The 25,177-nt window shown below is 40.8% G+C and overlaps 1 protein-coding gene across 1 annotated transcript; it reads left to right on the forward strand.

Moving 5' to 3' along the window:
- The first annotated feature begins 22 nt into the window (after positions 1-22).
- Positions 23-24,723, forward strand: b4galt5 (UDP-Gal:betaGlcNAc beta 1,4- galactosyltransferase, polypeptide 5). Its single transcript, XM_028409814.1, has 9 exons — positions 23-577; positions 16,594-16,710; positions 16,811-16,924; positions 17,236-17,363; positions 18,671-18,787; positions 18,893-19,080; positions 19,169-19,291; positions 19,767-19,868; positions 20,292-24,723. Exons 1-9 carry the CDS (start codon positions 472-474, stop codon positions 20,437-20,439), a joined length of 1,143 nt encoding a protein of 380 aa, XP_028265615.1. The 5' UTR covers positions 23-471; the 3' UTR covers positions 20,440-24,723.
- The last annotated feature ends 454 nt before the right edge of the window (positions 24,724-25,177 follow it).

Genomic DNA, 25,177 nt, shown 5'->3' on the forward strand with positions numbered 1-25,177 from the left:
CGCCCACTTTAGGTATTGCTCTTTTTTTGCGGAGGGACCGCTCCATTCATAGGGCTGGGCGATCAGGCAAGCGAAGCGCAGGAACGGCAATACACCACCAGCGACAGTGTGGAACCCAGATGATGGTCTCTCAGTGAGAAAACCACGCCACTTCTCTCACTGCGTTTTTTTTTTTCGTCGTGAGCCAATTCGACAACGGAGGTACTCTCAGCTAAAACCGAAACCATCCCCTCAGGAATGGACCTGAATTGAATATTGCGGGTCCCAGTCTGTTCTCGAGCAGCCACGGAAATAAGACTGACTTCCTAGTCGCTTGGCCGAACGCTGCCGCAGACCGACCACCCCATTCGGCTCATTTAACCCAGACCGTACGCGGACTACCGGCTCTGGCATCTGGACACATCGGGACTGGACTGTCGCCGTTGTAGATAACGCGAACGTGCCTGTGTGTGTGCTTTTGCTGCCTGTATAATGCCGACACATTTGCGGTTCCGAAGAAGGTCATTCCTTGGGCTTTTATTTCTTTTTTCATTGTCCACCTCGGCATTGTATTTCATTTACTCCGCCCCCGGAATCGGTAAGTTAAACCAAACCGTCTTGTTGTGTTTTCATTTGTATGATGCGAGGATGAAGTGAGGTTGTTTGAATGGTCTGTTAGGTCATGTGTGACAGCTCGGCTGCGAAGAGAAGGGGCCATGCGCCTCTCTGCTCAGCCTTGATCTCACCCAATCGATGATGAGACTCCGCTGGATGCTGGAGCTCAATCCTATAATGTCCATGTACCTGTCCATGATAATAATAGCACCCTGATGAGCATGGCTATTATAATCATGCTGATGTTAGTAGGCCCAGCGGCGCTGATTAGTATGCTTATAGTAATGGGCCCACAGGCAAAATGTGGCATTTTTTTGGCCTTGATTCTGGTTACATTGCTGCCACCCATAGAATAGTCAGAATTGACTTATATGTATTTCACTAGTCTTACCCTGGCTGGCTGTCTCTTTGGCAGGCCAAAGGTCAGATAACGAATCATGGAATCATAGGCATAAAAGGCATTTGATCACTTACAACCATTCCTTACATCATTTTCTGCCTGTAAGTCACAAGCAGTTGTGTAATATCACATGTCCTGTCATTAATTCATAAATGTGTCTCATCATGCCATCCCTCCCATTGTTCTGTCACCTTTCCATCTCTGTCATTGAATGTGTATGGACACATTTGTGTCACCCTCTTGAGTGTATCGCTCATCCTTTTTTCTTTTTTTTTCTTGGTGGCCTTCTAAGCTTAGGCCATGGTCCACTCATCTTATCAGCCCAGATGGGTAGGGCTAATTCTGTTTGCTGTTTTGGTGATCATCACTCCTATGATACCCTAACATCAATTACTTTATTACACCTAGCTGAGCAGAGCTTATCTTGATCTATTGCACTTGTAAATGGGACTTTCGCCTGGCTCTGTCCTTGACTCTGAGCCAACCAGATCTGTTATAAATGACAGACTGGATATATAAGAACGCTGGTGAATGTTTTTAGTGTTGTTCTATTTTGAGAAAGGTTCATCAGGAAATGTTTTTTGAGGGAAGAAAAGGTTCAGTGGAAAGTTAGCTACCGGGACCTTCCTATATGCCTGAGCCATATCCTGTTGTGGTTGCTGAACATGCTCATTGGGGCGGGGCTTCCTTGAAACAATTGTTTAGTAGTAATTAGCTCTTTCCCACCATCAGACCCAAAATGAATTGAGGGAGCACTTTCAACTTTCCAGGACAGTTTTATATAAAATAGGAAGTTAAGTGGGAGCCTAATGGTGTGGAGAATGACAATGAGTGAAAAATAGGGTTCATGTCAACATCAACCAGAAAGCTGGTCATTCTTACTCATCAAAAAAAGGTATTGATCTGTCCACGCTTTTTACCAGCTGTGGACAACTTAATCAATAATAGAATCAATTCTCATATGGAGGACACATTACTGACAGAAATAGGCCCCAGTTACAGAGAGCAATGATTATTCTAAATGTGAAACAAATAAACAATTAAATTGTTGAGTAAGTGGGATAAAAATAATCTTTCACTCAGCACTACTTTTCCAGCTTCAGTATTGATGGTGTCTGGTAATTGACTAAGAGCTGCACTATATTCATCCTCTTGGGTGGAGGGCTGTAATGGCCACATGGCTTACTGGGGGTTAGTTCAGGAACAGAACAAGGACCAGCAGCACCAGTGCATTAATTATAGATGATAACCAGGAACAAGGCAGCTTTTACTGCAGTTATACTAAAAGCTGCAGTTTAGTCTTTTTACACTTGCAGTGCCTGGTTGAGCAACAACACAAGCTCTAAACCTGGACATCATGTGAGGGTTTTGGGATGGGCTGATGAGCTTTTTATTTTGATTGATTTACTAGTACTGATAGTGATATGATATATGGACTTTAGCTGAGGTATAAACTCCTGTGGTCAAAGATGCTACAGTAGGCTGGTCGCTTAACAGAGACAAACAGTAGCAAATGGGCCTGGTTAACAATAACACTGGAATTAACAGCAGAGCATTAGCATCTGATTTAACTACCCCCAGCAGAATACAACATCCTGTCTTATGATCAATGATGCTTTAACCCTCATAGACCACACTTACTTCACTACTTTGTTACTGTGTGGTACAGAGAAGCTGCTGTCTGACGAACCGTGACCATATCTTCCATATTGTGGTCTGAACCACTTCCAGTACTTCACAACACATTCAATGTAAAATCCTGTTTTTCTCTCATAACAAAATTCTTGTTTTATTATCCCCATTAGTTTGATACTTCTTATGTGTCAAAACAACAAATCAAACAAGTGCTGACTGTAAATATGAAATATAATTGTTGACTGCCACTCAGAATAATTCAGGAGCAGGAGAAAATAGAAAGAAAAATGGAAAAGGGCAAGAGGAGGAGGAGGAGGAAGAGGAGGGGGGTTTAGAGGATGAAAGAGATGAGCTGAGCTCCTTTCCTTCTGCTAGTTTGCACATTGGGGATCCCATCCAGAACACCTGAACAGGGCTTCCTATGATACCCAGGTGGCCTCAGTGCAGAATGCTCCAATTTCACAGCTTAGTCCACCTCTCTCTCTTTCTCATTGTCTGCCCCTGTCTCGCTTTCCGTTTCTGTCTCTATGTACTCATATGCACTGACACCCCTGCCTCTATGTCACCCCTGAGCATGGATGCTGACTGATGCAGGCTGGAGATGCAGGGCACAGCTGGGCCTGATCGTAGCAGTTTATTTAATTAAAACATGAGAGGATCCCACTGGAATGAGCACTAGGGAAGACACAACCTCTATTTATAGGTTGCAACACAGATACACACACGCACATACACCTCCACACACGGGGAGAGCAAGGAAGACAGGAAACCAGGTGCTTCTCAATGTCTCTAGAGAGCATGTTCATCCCCTTGCCAAAATAACTTTGTGTGGGTGTACATCTGTCTGATACTGGCGATATCTTAGCATTTACCTGATTCATTTCTAGGTGTGGCCTGCTGATGGGACAAAGATTTTTTAAAAGTTGCAACACATGTATGAAGCAATGAAGATATGGCTTGACCTGTAACATGATTTAGTAGTACTGAATTTGTTTCTAAATGCAGTGTTTACTATTTGAAGCAGCCTCCCTCTCAGTTCACTGACACCTACATGCCTCATCTACTTATTTTGCCGAGAACTATTGTGATGTTTAAGACTGCCAGTAAGTACATGTCTCGGAAGCAGAAAATAATAATAGATCTGTGGATGTAATGTCTGGCAGGTCTGTTTTATCAGCAACTATTATACTGAAAGTAACTTATAGTAGACATACTCTTCACTCCCAAGTGTAATTTTGTGTGACCCCATTTTTTTTACATGCTGGCATAGCTTTATGGATGCTTTAAAACATAAATAATAGTACATGTGCGTTAAAATTTAGAAAAAGGACTATTGTTTTTGCTGTTTGTATGATATAGATCTGGCATTTCTGCTTTGACCCTGTTCTGCTTCCTGTGAACCTTTTACCACAGTTTATGGCTGTTTAAATGATGTGACTTTTCTTGTGCTGTAGTCTTTATTTTATTTGCAAAATATTCCAGAACCTGCTTGTAATGTCATTATCATTGAGGGGAAAAAACATCATAAATTTGGTTTGATAATTCAATGTTGAATGGTCTCTCACTCATCTCATTCTGTCTCATGGGATTAATTAGTGGGGACTAGCAGAAGGATCATGTTTTTGATTTGTGCTTGGATTTATGCCCTGCATCATCAGTTTAATGGCAAAGATCTCAGAGGTCAGTTCTGTCCTATCCTGTCTCTTGAGCCTCTCTTGAGCCTGTTTCTTAGAAAGCTGTTTTCCCCAGACCTTTTTTTCCACATTTAGTTTCAGGGTTATGAAGCTATGAGATTGTACACATATGACACTCTATTCAATATTGTGTCTATGTTGTTTGTGGAGTCACGTCCTGCAAAACCAACCTTCCAAATTAGCAATGCACAACAGCCTTACCTCAGACAGATTTGAATCCTAATTTGGGTAAAAAATGATAGTTGAGGTGGGTAGGCTTTAAAGAGATAAGAGGCGTGTAAAGATCGAATAGATCAGGTTTAGTGCTACAGTTTGGTGCTTAAGATGGAAATCATTAGCACGTGTTTGTGACAATATTGTTTAGACTTGAACCTGACAGGCTTAATGTAGGTAAATTATTAACTTTGTTCAGGAGGAAGAGGTGCTGTTCAACTCCACATTAAGCTTCTTCTTCAACATGTAAAATGGATTAGATAAACTTGCACCATTTAATAAAGGATAACACTTGATCTTCACCTTTACACCACTAGTAGGACTTTATTTCTGAATTACTGCTAAATGTAGTTAACGTGCCTCTTCAGTGTCTTGTAAAAGTAGTTTTCTTCCAAAGTTTATAGGGTACAAATTTATGCCGGCATTGTTGGTGGTAACCATAGAGCTCAGCATTGGATAGACTCCAAAACATTCACTTGCTGTTGTGACAGAAGTCTCTGTCTTTGTGCACTGCAGTGTTGAGTAAGTGTGTTTGTTTAAGTGCAAGGCGTCTGTGGAATATAGTAATTGTTGTTCCTTTTATGCTTGGTGGGCATGGCCAACGTCTCACTTAGTTGATGCTTGAGCTTCTCTGGCACACTTTGAGCAATCCATCTCTTTAGCCTCACCCCTACACCCACACTCCCACTGGTGTTTAATTGATCCACTCATTAACTCAAACCAGCCAGCCTCCTTAGGCTAATTTCCAGAGACTAGGGATAGCCACAATGAAACATTAACTTTGCGCTAAACATGTCTCATAGATTTCAGTGTAAATAGTAATAATAGTTTTGCAAAATTGTTCAACATGAATGTATGGATTAAGAACTAACAAAAAACAAAAACTTAAAGTTGGACATAAAACAGTGCAGTGACTGGAATTCCTTTGGCTTGAACAGTTAAGATCTGGCATTTGACATTTTCTCTACAGTTGCCATGGTTCCCAGAGAACTTGTTCCCATCCTGGCCTGACTCCTTTTTATTGTCACAGCAACCACAGAAACATGCCACCCTTGTTCCCATGATGATCTGGGTGACAAGAAATCCCCTAGCATATAGTCATTACAGTCATGAGCCAAGTCTTTTTTGTCTGGGACATGTGTCTACTTAAGATCGGACCCTTCAGTAAAAGTCATTACAGCTAGTAAAAATAACTTTAGGTAAGGCTGGATTTTGCACTGACAGGTCCGATTAGAACTTGCCTCCTTATTTAAATAAACATGTCAAAATTGTTATTTCTGTTTCCGCCGTCTAGACCTTTTTCATTTGTGCAGCTCTGCCTGCAGTGATAGTCCTTGTGTTGTAAATTTACATGCACAGGCCAAGAACATGTGACTCTAAATACCCTGTTCACAAAGGAATTTAGTTAAACATCAATAGAGTGGGAGGTTATTGCACCTTGTGAGGCAGTCAGAGGCATGAGCAATCCTCTTAAAGCCTTCCATTGACCGCATGATACTCTACCCACTATCGCCTATAATACACCCCCACACAAACACACACACACACCTCTACAGTACACTCCAAATAAGGTTTACTAGAAAACACGGGAACTGTGAGCGTTGCCCTGAAAAGGTTATGGATTACATAACTGTTTTGATTGTGACACTAAAATCCAAAGCATTCCTTCTTTTTCTGCATATAAGAGACTTGCATTTTCAGCAGCAGAGTACACTCAATTGAGATAACTTGATATAAGTCCAAAGTGCATAGATTTGGATCACATCTACTTTACAGAGTACCTTGGTATACAACAGGTTTTACGCTAATTCACAGACAAATTCTTGTCAGTGGATGTTTGTTGTTAGAACCCTTTTTACCACGGACTCTCTACCTGCAGCAATGCCCCCTCCAGCATGTAGCTCCCAAGACAACTGCCTATGTCCCTCATGCCAAGAGCCGGCTCTGCTTTGGCCTTCAGTGAAGCACCCATACCTGCGTGGGTAAAAAGATCTCAATGTCACTTTGTTTGATAGAGGTGTTTCTAATGTGTTCCGACATCCTCGTCAACCAAAGAAATCATCTTTTCGTCTGTAACTGGACCAAAGTGAAAGCTCAGCACATGTGCTGCCATTTCCCAGTCTTGGAGAAACAGAATAAACCTGTTTTATTTCCAGTACATTTGCAGAGAAAGAAAGAAATTGCAAGTACTTTATGACTCTTTTGATACTGATTGTTGTGATTTATTATATTGATGTTTCTTGAGGGTATATAGCACAAATTACTAATGGCTTCCTCAATTTTAATGATGATGAAGCACATCATAACCACAGCTTAACCCACTCTATGTTCCTATTTCTGTTATGCTTATGGTAACTGCAGTCTGGTTGAAATACCTGTGTATAGACATTGCAAGCATAGCTAACCTGGAGGTGGTCACTACACACATAACAAACATACTCTTATGCCTGAAACTGTTTTTGGTAAGACGACCCCTGTTGAGCCTGTGCAGTCTGGATATTTGACCACAGACAGATGGTGGAGCTGAGGTGAGGGGGCGGAGATGTGTCCATGTTTAGATGAGTGCTGTGAGTCATTTCAGAGGCTGACTGAGGGTGCTGTGTTGAGGCACTAATCATTTATGTAACCTAATCATCCTGAGGAGAATCCCAGTCTTTGTTGACCTGGTCTGAGTCTCCCTTTGTTATTGAGATGGTTACCATGGTTACTTTGGTCATGTGTTTGAAGCCAGTCAAACTGTAACTTGTGATTAGCTGGAGTACAGCAGCGATGTTGCCAGTGAGGCTTAATCCGAACACACATGTACAATGTTAAAAATGGTGGATGGAGTATTGTGAGGACGGAACTGGTTTTAAACTTAAACCATGATTAAACCATGATTATTCAATGAAAACAAGTGTACTTACTCTGTACTTAAACGTTACTTCAGAGCAGAAACACAAAACCTGTTCTTTCCATGCTGAAATTTTACACAACTACCTTTATTTTTTCCTATGGGATTTTTGAAATTCTAAAGGAACAAAGAGTTAATTCTTAACATGGTTTTAAACACAGCAATGACAAAATCTACAGTCGTCATTCCACACAGTAATATATTAAAAATTCCTTGTGAAGCTAATATATTGGTTCACTTGTCTGGCTTAGGCAAATCAAGTAGGTCTCTTCCAGAGTAACTGTCTCTTTAGTATAAAATACTGTCCTTCAGTGTTTTCATGATGAGCCACAGTGAAGCAACCCTGCCTTGGTCTGCAGAAGTCGTAGGGTTAGGTTAGCTGAGTCATACATTGAATTTTCTCTCCCTGTCTTACTGGAAATGTAAGGGGTCTCTTTAGGGCCGGTTTGTTAAGTATACATGAAAAACAAAAAAATAAATAAATAAATAAAATTAAACTGTATTTACACCCAGAGGCAAAAACTAGGCCTTGACAGGTAGTACATTGTACAACATTCTCTACCTGCAGTGTCAGCTTTGAATAACTTAGGTGTTACAGTGCACTGTTTTAACTCAAAGGTGTAACCTGGATCTTTGCTGGATGTTTCCATTGTAGTGACATTCCCACAACCCCATTGTTGGCCTCCCGACTTAGCAGGATTAATAATTTAATCGACCTTTTGTTTTTGTGAACACAACCAAACTGTGAATATAACACTGCTGACCTGCCAGATATCAGCATCTTACATTTGTCATGGCAGCAAAAGCAAAACAATCACCACAGAAAGAATGTAGGAGCTTCATTAAAAGGCTGCTTAAAGGAAACCTTGGGAGGGCAACTTGGTTGATTAACAAAGCGTAGGTATGGCCACAGCTGAGTCACAGCTTCTGAGCTGCATGATAATAGCGCAAATTCAATAAAGCCTTATCCCCGCCTGCTTTGTTTTATACTTTACTGTATAAACTGTGACTCAGAAGATGGAGTAAGGTTAAGTAGCCAGATGAGATTTGGCACAAAACGACAAAATTACCTTTCCTGTAAAACATCAGTTTCTGTGGACCACCAACAGAATCGGTGTCATGACCTGCATTGACTTTGGCAGAAATGGGGTTTTATCATTTGTTGTTTGGATTCATCAATCAATTTACTATCATTTTGGGCTGTTCACATAGTCTTTGTGCATGAAAACAAAAACATTTCTAATAAAATATTAATTGCATCACTTGCAGGACAGTATCATCCTAGTGTTAAGTGATACACATAACATACATTTCTGCCCATTGATCATACTAACTTTACAGTTTACAACTTTAAACACAAAGGTTTTTAAGGGTTTGCCATACATGTTATTAGTCATATTATCAAAATTTATTATACGTTTATTATGTGTATCATAGGTTGCTTACTCAAGCCACAGTGCTGTGTGCAAATTAACCGGAAGCATTTACAGCTATATGTGTCCCATAGTAGAAGTTACAGTAAATGTGAGAATACACAGGGAAGGGCATGTGTTGGTGTTTCTATGCCTTGCCTCACTGTATGCAGCTACTGTGGCAGTGTGGTATTCTAGCTGTCTGCTTTGGCCCATTTGTTCAGTCAACAGGAGTAACCTCCAGCTGTGATGAGACCTCATCTTTTGGGGGGGGGTGGGGGGGCAAGAAGGAGAAAAATAGGCTCTGTGTGTGTGTGTGTGTGTGTGTGTGTGTGTGTGTGTGTGTGTGTGTGTGTGTGCGTGTGATGTGCTTGGGGGGTGGGGGGTGTGCACGTGTGTACCTGACTGTGTATGTCCTCCGTACACCTCATACACCAAGCCACTGCAATAACACAAGAATGTTCTGGACAGCTGCCAAATATAAAAGCAGGCGGAAATGGGCAGAAGGGAGCTGCAGGGGTACTGCAGGAAAGAACAACTTCCCGATCACAACAGCAGCACTTACTGTAAGCTGGGAGGAGACCAGACATTTACGTTTACAGTGAGGCAGGTTAACTTGTTAAAGCAAGGCTGTACATGCCCAAATGTAGCGTTACACACAGTCACAGATTGTGAAAGTAGAAGAACAGTAAGGACAAACAAGGGCTGGGCCAGAAGACAACAACCACAGAGAATACACCGAGGGAAGAGATTTAAATGAGTCGTTGATTTCATAACCAGCAGTATAGTTGCATTTAGTGAAGGAGCTGCTTAGATGTGTTGAAAATCAGACGTGCTCCACACTAGTTAAAAATGCAGTCAAATGGGCACAAAGAGCAGCAGTGGAGGGGGCGAGGAAAGCATGAAAGAGGGGAGGTTAGGAAGGGTTATAACCACCACCTGCAGGTGAGTGTACTACAGGAGCCAAGAACTATTTAAAAATCACCCAACACTCTCCAGAATGTTACTGTTTCTCATTTGTGTGTGCAACTGTGTCTGTCTGCTCAACACATTTTGGTTTATACATTATACCTTTCAATGGCTGGAAAACCATGACAGGTATGACCCATAGTTGTTGCAACATATTCATTCAGTCAGTCACATTTCAGCTCACTTAAATTATTGTCTCTATGTCTGATAGAAGTGTCTGTTTCTTTAGCTGCTGTTGCTCTGCTGGATTCATCAGCCAGTCGATAATGCAGCCTTTTTTCTGTTTGAAATGGGTTTTCAGTACTATGTTTGTTAATTTTTCTTCTGAAGACCCATTGGTTTCTAAATGCTCACTGTATATTGAATCATATTTTTGAAACAGTTGTACAATGAGAACTCTGCTAACCCTCGCCTGTTTTCTCTTGTCATGTTGCCTTGATGCCATGATCATGTTGTGATCACATATCACAACAGAAATCTTTTCCTCTGAATTTCTCTTCCCTCCCCCCCTTCAGACCGAAGCTATAGTACCCCTTATCAACACCAGTGTTTTGAAAGAGTAGATATTGACAGACAGAACATTGCATAATTTTCTTCCCTTTCCTTTTTTATCCACCTTGAAAAATCACTTAGCAGCAGAAAGGATAAAACAAATAGCAATGTGTACTAGGAAAAGGAAGTCGCTGTCTTGAGCACACATAACATACAATCTGTCTGACTCTCTCTCCATCTCTCACTTTCCTTCCCTCAGATCTGTTTTCCAATATATGCTTGCAGTAGTGTGAAAACAAGGGGTCCTGGCACTACTGTGCCATTTATGTAATCTCCTCACTGCTTCTGGTCCCTGTATTTCTCTGCCATGTCGTGGCTCGGCAGACATAGTCTGACTCAGGGGAGGGTCACACAATCACATAAACAGGCTGATATGGGCACACGCACACATTTGGGACAGGAGAACAGATGGAGGGGCAGAGTGACTAGTGGAAGACCGATAATGAACCCAAAGTAGACCCCATGTTGTCCCCGCTGGCATGTGTTACCGTATGCTGTGTTTGGATGTGATGTGTTATTTGGGAGAGTGTTTTTTATTATTTTACTCAAACAATAGTTCTTTCCATTACACATAGTTTCTATTGACACTAGTTTATCTTCTTATTGTATGTTATCAGCTCCACTCCTTTTTTTCCTATCTTTGGTATTTGACATTATCAGCTGAAAAGTTCAACATTCCTTACAGTAACAAGTGCCATGTTTCATCTTTAAGCACAGATATCAACACATTTATGGGATGGGAAAGCAGTCAGTTTGTGTCATTCATTTACCTGGGCATGTCTAAATGCCTTGAGTTTAAGAAAGCAGGAAACCTCTGTGAGGAGGTTCAGTCTGACTAGGACCTGTAAAAAATAGGTCTTCCGCTATTGAAAAGGAAGCAGCTCTGCCCATAGTTAAGAATAATTAAGTAAAGCAGTGTGCTGAGAAGAGAAGTTACACATGAAAGCTGTGTTTTCTTCCATCTTTATGTGCCTTCGAGTACTCACAAAGAATAGCTTTTTTCCTAAGAATGTGCATTGTCATAAGTGTTTAGTCAAGCTGAACTGAATAGTCATGTCACTTCCACTTTCAGGTCATTGATTAAAATATTTCAGGTGTTGATTTGGAACTTCCGTTTTTCAGATTGGGTGGTTTCAATAATTCACAAGTCAATAGACTGGAACAATAATATGTTTTACTAGCTCTAACCAACATGGCGATAAGGTGATGCTTGGCGTCAAAAACTATTCAAAGCTTTTTGTTGATTTTTCCATTTTTATAAGGCTGTTTCACTGGCTAGTGTTTAACACCAGTTTAGAGAGTGTGGATTACAACACTGGGGAGATAGATAACAATGATTGAATGGATGAAATTGTCTGCACAAGAGGAAGTGGTGGAAGCAGTAAAGAGGGAGTGCAAGTGGTTTGGATGCTCTCAGGAAGTTGGAAGCCTGCCAGAAACTGATGTGATGATGTCACTTCTGTTGTAGCAAATGGATAGTACTCGATTTGTCAAAAAGACATCTGCTCTAAGAATCCTGTATTTCATGCTTCCTTTTAACTGCAATGGTCTCTCACTTTGTCCTTCCCTCGGAGGAAGCCTCATGATCCACTTATGACTGAATGCCATGTGACAATAACTAGCACTGGACTAATATTCTCTTCATTATGTGCTGCAACCACTTATGCTCATGTCAGCCTGTTTCAGAAAACAGATTCACTGTGCAAATAACATGTTATTAATTTGCACTAATAGTCTTTGTCATGATTGACCTAAAAAAAAATCCAATCTGTGTGTACGTCCGCTTCCATCCCATTATTCCTCTTTTGCTTGCTTGTGACCTCTTTTCCTTCCTTCCTCTGGTGAGAGTATAACCAGGCCTTGATATCTGGACCAATTTATAAATGTGCTTGAAGCAACAACTTGATATTTTTTATGGCCAATATGTGTCTTTTACAGTTACAGTATTCCCCCTTGAGTTGCCTATGTTAACATGTATGCAAAGGCTGCCAAAACTGAAGTGAAAACGGTAATTTACAGCAACTCCAACATTTCTAAGTAAGAGCAGGCTTCCTGATACATCACGATATCAGGGCAGACAACTTACAGTGGTGTAGATTGACAGTAATAAGCCTTTGCTAAAACGTCTCAGGAACTGAAATTTTCCTCAGAATTGAGTGGTGTTCTTTAGGTTTTGGCTCAGTATTGTAAATGAATACTTCCCTAAAACAGGCATTTAAGTCTCTCTTTCACGACAATAAGTCAGCATCAGGGAAAGCATATGGTACGATGGCATATTGTGCAAAAATAGTGGGTTTTCATGGTGGCATACAGACAGGATATAAACTTTGGTATCGCTTCTTGGATCTATCAGACTACACATCCGCCTATTGAGTCACAAGAAATCCCAACTTGAAAAGTTTGTGTTACGATTTTTTTTATCGCAGTATATTTGCATCAACTGGGAAAAAAATTTAAAATACCAAGGCTGAAAAGAAGTTCATTTGTTTAGATGAAGCGTGCAAAATATTGAAAAAAATATTGTGTGTGTTCATTAACTTAGTGGCTGCTGTGGATATATTGATCCGCTTTTGCCTCAGCATCACTCATGCACGGTTGCAATATAACAGGCTTGTCCCTTCAGCTGAGATCCAGTAATCGTTAGAGGAGAACGCAGACACGCTTATTGTATTTCTTTAAAAAGGACTTACATCACCATTGCATGCCAATACCAAACATCCTCGATAGATCAATAGTCTCAAATTACAGTGGTTGTTCCAGTTAATTGTAGGAGTTAGAGTGTTAATGCTTTGAGTAATCACCTGTTTACTTTCCATTAAGGTATTGAAAAGAGCCTGCTAAGTCATGCATAGGCAGTTAAATGTGTTACATTACTAAGAGTAATTAATTCTGCTGACTTGCTAACAAACACATTTAGTATGATGAATTTGCACCCTGTAGTGCCCTACATCCTGGGTATCTTTTAAGAATGTGTGGGTCTGTGGGTGTCACTGATATGCGATAGCATTAAAATGACTCTGAGATGGGCTATCCGTCTCAGAGTGGGTGAAAGCTCTGAGTGTAAGTATGGCGTGTGCACGTATAAAAACCATTTCAGCTGGGAGTAAAAACTGCCTTTCAGCTCTTATCAGGAAGCGAGCAGAACAGGGCCGATCACCTCCCACTGCTGAGCTATCAATGTGGAGTTAATTGCCTTTCAGAAAAAGCAGGAGGCATGGGGGCTGGTGTGTGTGTGTGTGTGTGTGTGTTCCTTTTTTTTTTGCTTGTTTGTTGGCTTTTTCTTTTTCGATTAACCTCTGTTGCATTGCAACATGGTGCAGGGGGCTCAGCCTTGAATTGTTCCCATAAGCCTGCAATCTATCATTTAGATTATTTACTTAGATGATAGGGACAAACGGACTTGACAGAAAGTGATACAAACCACATTACACAGAGACAGCAGCACAAAAAGATGGAGAGTAAGATAGCGGGAAGGACAAATAAGTGAAAGGAAGGAGTGATGTGGAGAGACTGAGACAAGGAGGAGGTAGGCTGGGCCTGGCAGGCGAACAGCATGTTCTGTGAGAGCTATAAGAGAGAAGGTCATTCAAGGTCTCCTGTCATGCTTGATGGGATACAGTGGGGTTTCTGAAAGAATGAGCCACTGGGGTTGGGTTGTGGTGCTGGGTCCTACTGGTCTACATGTCTATCATGCATGCATCGAGGTGCTGTGTGTGTGTATATGCACACATACACAGTATGTCCAGCACTAATGGCCTTGTGTTGTAGCTTACTGCGTCCAGGTCTCATGTCTCTCTGCATTTGTTACAGTTTGTAGCCTCAAATACCTCAGCATTAACCATTACTGCAGTCTTTAGAGGCATGTGGATGTGAGTGGGCCTCTGTGCTTGGTGCTTTCTATACAGTAGCTTTGACATTCTTCACTTGACAACTAGTATTTTTCAGGCCAACTCAACCTGTCCAGCAACTAGTGGTGATGCTTTGAAAAAATGTTTTAAAGTAAAGGCCATGCTGAGACACTTTGCTTTGCAGATGTCAAAAGCCTGAAGATTAATTAAAATACATATGAGAAATACATATTAGAGCACAAGTCTGATTGAAGTTTTTGGCTCAGAGAAATGCACACAGTGGGGTTCAGTGGTCCTTGATCCTGCAGATTTCTGAAAAAATCTGTCTTAGATACCATGACTACTGACTGCTGAGTTCTCTGTACTGAGTAAGTAAGGGTAACATATCAAGAGACTTGGGTTGGTTTTAAACATACATTACTGTATGATGCCACAATAACCAAAGTCTTTTATCAGACTGTGCTTAGTTGTGTAATTTCCCCATTGTGGGACTAATAAAGGTTTCTTAATCTTGAACTGCACATTCATGTAGTGTGAGCTGTATAACTCATGTCCGTCTATCTTAGGCCATGCATTTACCATTCACCCCTCAAATAGTAGACATGTACCTCGACTTTGTCCTGGTTTGGCAGCACATAAATAATATATCGACATATGCTTGGCAGGCATAAGAATAAGTCATGTCCAAAGATGTTTCTGCCTGCACTGGGTCACACTCCAGAAGCCTCCTAGCAGTTTTCCATCATATGGTGCCTCAGAAGGGCATCAGTGAGTGTTTGCATGTGTGCAAGCATGCATATGTTTAGCCTACCCTGCATGTGTTACAGTGTGAACAGTATCCGTTGGGTGTTCTTGCTTCCTTTTTTTATCATTATTATCTTTTTGCAAACTTGCTTCAACTGCAGTGTAGTATGTGCATGTCGCTAAATTAAAATGAGAACATTGATTTCAGTTACAGCTTAGCCACTAGTGCCTAGTCCTGCAAGCCTGGCAGTTTTTGTAAAATAAGATGAATGTGATGGAAACTGTAATACAATTACTAATGACAAATCACATCCCGTCGATTTCTAGCTCAGCAGTATTATTACACACACACACACGCACCGAATACACAGACACTTGAGTGTGGATTGGATTGGGATTGCTTTAAGATAAATGCTGATTAGATTAATGGCCAGTGATTGTGCAGTTAGAAACAGATTCACTAAGGCAGATCTTCACCGTGGTGGAGTTTTGCTCCAAGACAAAGAAAACAAGAGTGGTACTTAGTGATCCTGGTTGTTCCAGGAATTGTGTCCTTACTTCTGTTGCTTGTTGACATCATGAAGTTGTTCAAAGTTGTGCAAAATCAGCTTTATACTGTGCATGCACCTTCTCATAGCACATGGTGGAATGTAGTGCATCTGTTGAACTTGGGGCCTTTTTTACTGACACAAAGTTAGACCACATCCCCCCACTCTTTTTCCAGTGCATTGCTTCTCATTGACAGGTTAACCTCTGTTGTGGTATTATTTAGGTCAGACCACACTGAGCAGAACTTGTACTAAGCTTTTCTGGTGAAATTCCACTCAGTTATTTAAATTTACTGAACTTTTGCAGTCAACAGTCTTTATACATAAAAATAGGACTAGACAGCCAGTGGAAAAGTTGCTACTAAGTTTGGAATGTACAACATGGGACATTCTTATAAGAGATTATTGATACACTTGCAGTATTAGAAGGTTAACATACTGTAATCCACATATTGGTATACTGGATTCCTGTCAGTGTACGCTCTAGTGCTTCTGTATGAGAGGTGGTTAGGGATATTCAAATGCACTCAGATGCTTTTACTGCTTCCTCTCTGTGTGACTCTTCCTCTTTCTCTGCCCTGGTTGTATTTGTGGCCTTTTACTGCAACCAATCCTCTATTAATGGTGCAGTATATAATGACTGGAAATGGTACAGCATAATGAGGCAAAACATTGCAATCATCATGCACAGAAAGCAGCGACCAATCAATTTCAAATTTATTATTCCTGGTCTCCCCTTCTCCTTCTTAAATAAGTAAAAGTTCTCCCTGTTCCTCTTCTATCATCAATGATTAACATTCCAGTTGTTGGCGTCTTTCGACTGAAAGCCCCTTGATGTGTGGTTGGGAAATCCCCTTCATTAAGTTTCTATTGCCGTTAATCACGCCAGGGCAGATCACATGGAAAAGTGTGCTAACTGGCAGACATTATTTATCGGTTCTATACTGTTTCTCAGACCTTTGCATCTGTTGCAGGTTATTACTGCAAAGTAAATGTTATGATGTTGCTCCCAAATTTTTAATTACTGCCCCAAGTCTGTGCATAATCACATAATAGCTCATCTTTGCTCTTGTTCTCACCTCTGTCCACAGTGAATGAGTATGTGTTCATGGTTCAAGCCAGAGGGATCCAGATAAGAGAGAATGTGAAGAACATTGGGGCCCAGGTTTTGGAGCAAGTAGTGAGAGGGGCTTACAACAACGGCACAGGTAAAACATTCATATTGACATTCAGAACTGTTAGGGAGGCTTGGCTTTCATGTAATATAACACAAAGCTGTAGTGTTGACAGGTGCATGTGTAATTCCAGATTATTCCTATGACTTCAACTTCAGTGAGAGTGAGGCTCCTCCCACCACATACCTTCCTGAGGACTTCACCTACCTCCCCTCTCAGGTTTGCCCTGAGAGGCTGCCCTCCATGAGTAAGTCCTTTGTTACTGTTAACAGTTTGTATAGATCCTGACTTGCAATCCTGGTATATATACAGTATATTAAGCACTAAATGAGGAACATGTCTCATAGTTGCAGCGTCTTTGTTCTAAGAATGAGTGGTGACATTATTCAGAGCACATTCTGTGCTTTCAGCTTTGATTGATGATGCAAATATTTGGTATATTTCCCTTTTTTTGCTGCTACACATCTCTTTATGACTCTTCACATTAAATCATGGCCTACTCAGTCACAGTCCTCCTTACTGTCATGGATCATGGACTCTACTTTCTTTCTCACACAGAGGGCAGGTTGGAGGTAAATATGAGTGAGGTATCTCTGGAGGAGGTGGAAAGATCCTTGCTGGAAGTAGAGCCTACCATGGCCCTGGGTGGCTACTGGAAGCCCACAGATTGTTTACCTCAGTGGAAGGTAAGAGTGGAGTACATTACATAAACACTAATATACAACTATTATTTTGAATATGATAATTTTCAGTGTGCATCATGTAATACAGTGGGGTGTTTAGAAGTATCCTGAAACCTGTGGAACAGGGTCATCTTATTTAAGCCAGTATTTAACCAAAACATCTCTGTAATGCCTGCTACTGCTAACCTGGCTTTCTATGATGTTGAATGTTTCACATCCTAACAGAGAGACAAACTCATGTGTAATGTCAGTTTTTTTTTGTTGATATAAAGTTTGACTATCGTGTTATCACTTCAGAGGCCACACGCTGTGCCGTTGTTGATCTGTATCACATTTTACTGACAGGTGTTTCCATTGTTCAGTCAACCTCTTTTATATCTGTAAGTTAATAACACAGAAAACCTATTGCTGTATATTGCAGCACTCAGTATATAAGAGACAGCGTTGACCCCCCCTTTAGTGTCACAAAAAAGTGTGGTAGTGGTGGTCAAAATATTCAGCATCTTTCACATGCCAGCCTTTTGTCTAGCTTTCTTCCTCATTCTGAATGACACGGAAGCCTCTGTGTCACATTCATTAGAAAAAAATGTACAGATACACTAAAAATACAAGAAGCAAAAGCAAAGCATGCATTTTTTTCCTGTCCATGTTTATTGTCCAGCAGAGCAATATTGCCTACCATCTGTCTGTCTGTCTCTCTTCATTCTCCCTGAAGGACTGTGTATGTTCTGACAACCAAAAAATTCTCTCTCTTATTAGCCAGCAGTCTCTCTCACATCTATCACCCCCCCCCCCTTCCCTCTCTCTCTCTCTCTTTATGTCTCTCACAGCCTTCTCATTGTCTTCCATTTCCATTGCTTTTTGTGCCATCCTATTACAGTGTCACTGTTTTTTGTTTATTGAGCTTCAAAAGAAATTTAAAAATGGGCACTGCCATAGTTACTGCACCATGGGGAAAAATAAATACAGACATTTACTGCCTCTCACAGATATTTAGTGCCTCCGTGCTTCTGACTGATGCCTGTCAGATCTCATTGTGAAAAAGAGATTTTACAAACTTGCCACTCTTTTGTCATGAGGCTTTATGGTGATTAGTGGGTTTTGTTGCTGTCCTCACCCACATTTCTCATTTAGCTACCGTTGAGAGATCACAACATGGAAATACTATGCACTTTGTACCAGCAGTACCGTTGACCTGGTTTTACATCAAATGTGTCTTTGAGTCTCCTTGTATCTTTTTCTATGTGTGTTTCTCTGTATTTATGCATCAGTACTTTATTACATGGCTCTACCCTATTTTGTGCCCCCAGGTGGCAATCCTAGTTCCATTCAGGAACCGACATGAACATTTGCCCATCCTCCTGAGACACCTGGTGCCAGTGCTACAGAAGCAGAGACTCCAGTTTGCCTTTTATGTCATAGAGCAGGTATGAAGTGCACATCTATTCATTGTTACTGTGTGAAACCAAGCACATGGGAATGAAATAAGTCCTGAATAACTGTCTAATAAAGGTGTCCGTTTCTGTCCTTAGGGGGGCACAGAGCCTTTTAATCGAGCTATGTTGTTCAATGTGGGCTACAAGGAGGCTATGAAGGACCTGGACTGGGACTGTCTTATCTTCCACGATGTCGACCACCTCATGGAGAATGACAGGAACTACTACGGCTGTAGAGACATGCCCCGACACTTTGCGGTCAAGCTGGACAAGTACTCCTACATGTGGGTCCCAATTCCATCACCATAGGAGTATAAAGCAAAAGTATTCTTACTTAAAAATGAATCTAATATGTATAAATGTCCCCCCAAGGCTTCCGTATCATGAGTTCTTCGGTGGTGTCAGTGGCCTGATGGTGAAGCAGTTCAAAAAGATTAATGGATTTCCTAATGCATTCTGGGGCTGGGGAGGAGAAGACGATGACCTCTGGAACAGGTGAGAGCAGAGTGAGAGAGACTCACACTCAGTCATTGCCATGTGTGACAGAGCTGGAGCATGAAGCTGACAGTGTTGTTGACTTTAGGTGTGCTCTAGAGATGACTTGGCCCAGTTGGCTCATTGCAGGCTTTTGTAGTGTTTTTTTCCCCTTTGTTTTGCAGAATTCCCCCCTCCTACACAGCACACAGGCAGCTGTACACACACAGATTCTCAATATACACTGCAAACTCTCATTAAATGACTATTTGTTCCCTCATGTAAAGCGGAGGCCCTTTTGTGTGAAGTTCCTGTGAAATCTTTTTCTTTGTAAATGTATTGTAAATGTCTATAGTATGCTACTGACAGTGTGTAATAAGATAGCATCTCTATTTTGAGTACTAATTACTTCCACTATTCTGTGGAAATGTGACAATCAAGGATTGCTTGTTCAGTACAACATGTAATTAAAAAAACATTAAATGTGTTTGTATAGGGTGCGGTTTGCCAACTACACAGTAAGTAGACCACACGGAGACGTGGGCCGCTACATGTCAATTCCACATCACCATCGTGGAGAGGTCCAGTTCTTAGGAAGGTTAGTGTCAATGTATGCACAGCTCATTCACACAGAAAAAACAAACACACACAAACACACACACACACTTAAAAGTGGAAGCTGATAATTGCAGGCTTAGGCTCATGTGATGTAAGCCAGTCACATGAAAAGCCAGTGCAGTGACTTTGAGAGAATTTCAACAATTTTAAAGACTTAGCATGTGATGTGCTTGTATGCTTTGGGGCCAGATTTTAAAGTTACTTAAAGAGCACAAAGAATAAATGTTACCCTTTTTGTTCATAAGAAATGAGTATATACTATAATAAGTACACAGCACTTATTTCACTACATATCCGATTTTTGATTAATGCTCAACCTCCACTTAATCTTATTTATCTAACTTAAACATTAAATACATTTACTGTTTTTTCTTCTTCCCTGATCGATTGCTTTTAATTGCAGGTATAGTCTACTACGTCACTCAAAGGAGAGGCAGAAAGTGGACGGTCTTAACAACCTAAACTACTCCCCCCTAGTGTCCAGGAGGCCTCTTTACACCAACATCACAGTCAGCTTGAGCAGAAAGCTTGCACCCATAGCTAACTACTGACGTAGGCAGAGCTGGACTGCAAAACACCAATCAAAGTCCTCTGGGATGTCAGCCATATCTCACCAGTTGCAGCACTGCGTAGTACTTTTTAGTTTATGGATTTGTTTGCTTTGTTTCTTTTGTTTGTATGCAAAAAAAATGGAGACGCAAATAAGTATGTTTGATAAATCATCTAAGAAAATAGGGATAAATGCTGCACTTGTTTGTGCCACAGTCCATCACTCCTCTCATCTGGGCTTATCTAGACTTCAGTCTCCACATGCCTTTTGCACCATTTTGGCCTTCAGCATCCATTCATCGACGTACTTTCATATTCTGTCCATGTTAGCTCCGCCCTGCACTGCTGTGCTTGGTTATTAAAAATAAAAAAGAGAAACAGGCTATGATACACATGCACATTCAAGTGCGCACAAACACGCACGGTCGCAAGAGTTTGACTTTCATGTGCTGACATGGTCCTGAGGCTTTGATTTTTATGTTTCTCTTGCACTTCTTATTTCATAAATGCAGTAAACCTGTGAAAACATTTGCATGCACGCGCACCACCACGCAGCAACTTCAACAGAGTGGACTCTTGCAGCTGGTCTGCATAAGGTATGCCAAATCTACGGGTGAAGAGAGCAAGAGAAGATAATGAAGAGTGAGTGTTTTCTTGTCATCTATATACTTATATATATCTAAAAATATATATAGTATGTGAAATAGTTTATTCTAAGTTCAGAGACTTTTAATTCTTTAATCATCTCTTACCAACTATTTTTTGTCCTTTGAGCATACCATTTAAAGACTATGATGTTTGTGTTTGCATAGTTGCATTGAATGTTCTGGCTGCCTGCAAGTGGCTGTGTGTTGGAGTGCAGTGCTCATCCTGTTAGCAATAAGCTGTGATATCAGACAGCAAGAACTTAGCCCTGACTTCTTCACCATACAGATGCAATAGCACGGGTGCTAGCATACCCTCATTTGACTACAGAGAAGGAGTGACTGTGTATGCAAACTTCACATTCAACTCAACTTTGCCTAAGCAAACATGCCACCCTGTTCACAACATGCGTGTGTCTGCGTGTGAGTGAGGGAGAGCTATGCAAATGGCCTGCATGTATCTTCTCGTCACTGCAAAGTTATCGAGGTGACCTCGGGGAGACTTTCGTCTCTCAAACTCTTGACAGACAGTCTTTCGACCTCACTTTGTGTGTGTGGTGTATAAATGCAGGCCAGGGAGAGATAAGTTTTATTTTTAGGTCCCACATCTTTAATGTTTACTCACCTTCATTTTTACAAAGAGAATTTGAGGTAGAGAATACTTGATTGCTGTCACTGGTGTTTACAGAAGCTTTTGCTTTGTTATTTTTCAGATTGTCTAGTGTTTGTAATACTGTTAGCCAGCCCTCCTCCGCCGTGGGTGCTGTAAATCAATCAGTGGCTGTCTTGTTTATTATTATTTTTGTTTTGTTTTTAATGTCTTTGTCTAGTCCTGGATATGAAAAAAACTGAATGCTTATCTAATGTGACAACCACTGGATAACTCGTGGCCAGGTTTTGGTGCGTGAGTTTCTTTGCGTGAATTAAGATTATCTAGATTAACACTGTGCATTGACACAGATTGACAGCCTCTGGTAATACACCACAGCGTGATGCTCCTTTCTGATTTGTGTGTTCGACAGTGTTGATTTTAAGTGAAACATCCCAATACTGTAAATGTAGTTCCTTTTAAAAATCAAAAAAGATAAAAACACACAGACATGCTCTCCTCACTGTCTGCCCTCTAGTCATGCAGCTACTTCATTTCACACAAATCGCCTTTCTTATGACGTATATTTTGGGGGGGAATGTGGGTGGTTGACAAAACTGTTGTGTTCCCACATTGATGAAACAAGAAGTAAAGAGGCTGGACCTCATTTTATTTATTTTCCTTAATTGTTAATTTTTTTTTCTTGCGGTTGATGTGATGACTTAGTAGGTGACAGCCTGTGTTAGATGCACTGAAACATAGTTATGTGTATTTGTGTGAGGTTGTGAGGTTCTGGTATGTGGACAATGGGGTCCTTCCATTTCATTCAGAGTTTTTCTTCAGAAATAGCTGGTTCTGATAAAATGGAATGGACCTGTAGCCTGGTGTTATTAATCTTATACACAGACATGTTGGAGGCGGCCATTTTGTGTGACGACTACTGGGAAGAGCAAAACACAGAATCAGAAAACGCTAGCGGCCGCTGCCTTTCACTGATCACCTCCTTTTATAATTGATAATCAATGGTGCTGACCTTTCAGAGCTCCTTTCTTTGAGGGACTCTCTCTTTTACGTGCTTACTGGAGCCCAGTCCTGACATTATCGAGGCAGGCGAAACATCATTCTATGGCTCTTTCATTCAGTTCCATCCTAAGTGGAGTAGATATCGTGTGGTTACATCCATACATTTGTAAGCCTGTTGCCTTTTCATCGTACCAGGTAGAGCCGATATTTATTTTTCTGGTTCATTGCCACAAGCAGAAGCACGTGTTTACCTCCTAGCCAATCACTCTGGAGGTGAGCTGTGAAAGTCGCAGACCGTGGCAGCGTTTGTGTTGAGTTTACTTTTCCGTGTGTGTTTGAGTGAAATGGCTTAAACCTTTCCGAGGTCTAACTGTCCTCCATCTATTATTTTTTGTTTCTTTTCCATTTTGTTTTCCAGCACTGATAAGAAATTGATTTATTGTGACCTGGTTGTGAACAACTGACAGGTTTTCTTTCTAGTTCTTAACATTTATGATACACTGTATTTTTTATTAAAAACATTTCATTGCTTTTAAATTAAAAAGCTAGATGGATATATAACTAAATAAAGCCAAATGGTTTTAGTATGAGTGTTCAGGTGAGGATTTGGGACCTCTCAAAAATAAAGAGGCCCTCTGGACCATCTAGATATTTTTAGAGTCAGTGTTAGGCTCTATACACAACATCGTAGAACGAGCAGCTCCATCAGCCAACAGGATATTTAACAAGATGTTTTTTTTATGACTACTAGACAGCTTTGTCATCTAGATGATTAGTGACGGGTGCAAAATGGCCAGCAATCTCATGCTTTCATCCAAAATGAGAAACATTCATTTCAGTTGGTGATAAGAGCATGCTGAGTCGTCTTTTTCCTGTTGCGTACAGCACACACACACACACACACACACACACACATACGCACACACACATGGTCTCGAACCAGACTGAGATCAAGACTGCTGCTCACTAAAGAGGCTTCATAATCTCACCTGTTCTGATCCATTCTGTGCCAGTTTAAATGAAGGGACCATTCTTTGGGCATCTGACAAGACTGGCAGCCTTAAAGCTTCTTAATTTATTGCAGTGTTTTTTTTTCACACAAGTTTTTATTTTTTTTATAAGCAAAAAAAAATATTTAAATTGAAAAAAATGCATATCAAGTTAATGATCATTGTAAATATTGTTGTGTGTAGTGTTTTAGAAATTCTATAAGGTCTTAAATCACTACAGATGCTAGCATAAAGAACAAGGCTTCGGGGGAGGGGGAGGGGTTTTGGCTGAGGGGGGAGGGGTTTATCTGGTGCCATTTAAGTGCTAGTGAAGCTTACACAGTGACATCAATGTTTTTAACATCACTGCTTCCCAGCACGGAGCTTCTTTTTTTTTCTTTGAATAAAGAAAAACTCATAAATTTTAGATTCCGCTCACAATCTCAGAGGTGTTCTGCATTCCATGGCCCACCCTGTACTTAACATGCTGTGGCAGTAGGAGAGACGGATCACACCAGACGTGGGCATCTATCCTCTAGATGATGATGTTCTGTGTCCTTGTGTCTGCCTGTGATGTCTCTTTGATAGTGACAGCAGTTGGGGGTAAGGTGTAGGTCACAAGGAAAGTACTGCAGGATACCAATGTGTCAGCCAAAATAAATAAATAAAATAAAAACAAATAAATAAATAAAAAAAAAAAACATATGCGCACCCCAACCAACCAGTGACACAATCCACTACTAAATCCACACAAATTATTTTTTTGTATGAAAGCTAACTGTTTAAAAAATAACAAAAAAACCAGAAAAAAAGATACAGATTGCTAAATTTAACACAACTCTCTGATTGTAAGGAGAGCAGTTCTCCTTGAATTGAAGCCATTTGAAGCCACTTGTCAAAACTTGATGTCAGCCTTATGTGGATCTGTTTGTGTATTGGCATATTATCTTTTGATTATTGAAATTTGTATGATGGAGATTTTCTTTTATACCATCATTGTTATTGTCAAAGTACACCAATAAAATGAAACTTGTAAAGATAGATGTCTCTCTCTATGTTCTGTGAACCACTGCCTTCTCACACTTCTCACACTCGTCACACTTCCTGTTAACACATGACTTACCGACACAGCACAAACTGGCCACAGTTAGGCTGCTAGTGAGCTGGAATACACTGTCATTTCAATAGTGGGTGACGATAGTGGGGGGGTTGGGGGTGATGCTCTATTATGCAATATTAGGTTTGAGAGTTCTCTGAATATCTGTGAGATATTGACAGCATCACGTCTGCTCTTAAACATTCTTCCCTGAACAGAGGTTTATTGTCTGTATTTTTGGCACCAGGCCCGTGGCTCTTGTGATCCACAGCTACAAAATTCCTGTGTCCTGGGAGCAGACTGCTCCATTTTAGTGTGCCCATTTTAGTCTCATTGTCAAATTATGTCACTCCGACTTGCTTGTGCTGATAGTTTGTACAGTACAGATCTGAATCCTGA

Source organism: Parambassis ranga, chromosome 7, assembly GCF_900634625.1.
Source record: "Parambassis ranga chromosome 7, fParRan2.1, whole genome shotgun sequence".
In the NCBI taxonomy this organism is placed as follows: Eukaryota; Metazoa; Chordata; class Actinopteri; family Ambassidae; genus Parambassis; species Parambassis ranga.

Bases quoted from the DNA above. Each gene is read 5' to 3' on its own strand.
- b4galt5 (XM_028409814.1), top strand. From the start codon at position 472: ATGCCGACACATTTGCGGTTCCGAAGAAGGTCATTCCTTGGGCTTTTA. The intron at 18,788-18,892 runs GTATGAAGTGCA...TTCTGTCCTTAG, and splicing joins CCTTTTATGTCATAGAGCAG to GGGGGCACAGAGCCTTTTAA. The intron at 19,081-19,168 runs GTGGGTCCCAAT...TGTCCCCCCAAG, and splicing joins CTGGACAAGTACTCCTACAT to GCTTCCGTATCATGAGTTCT.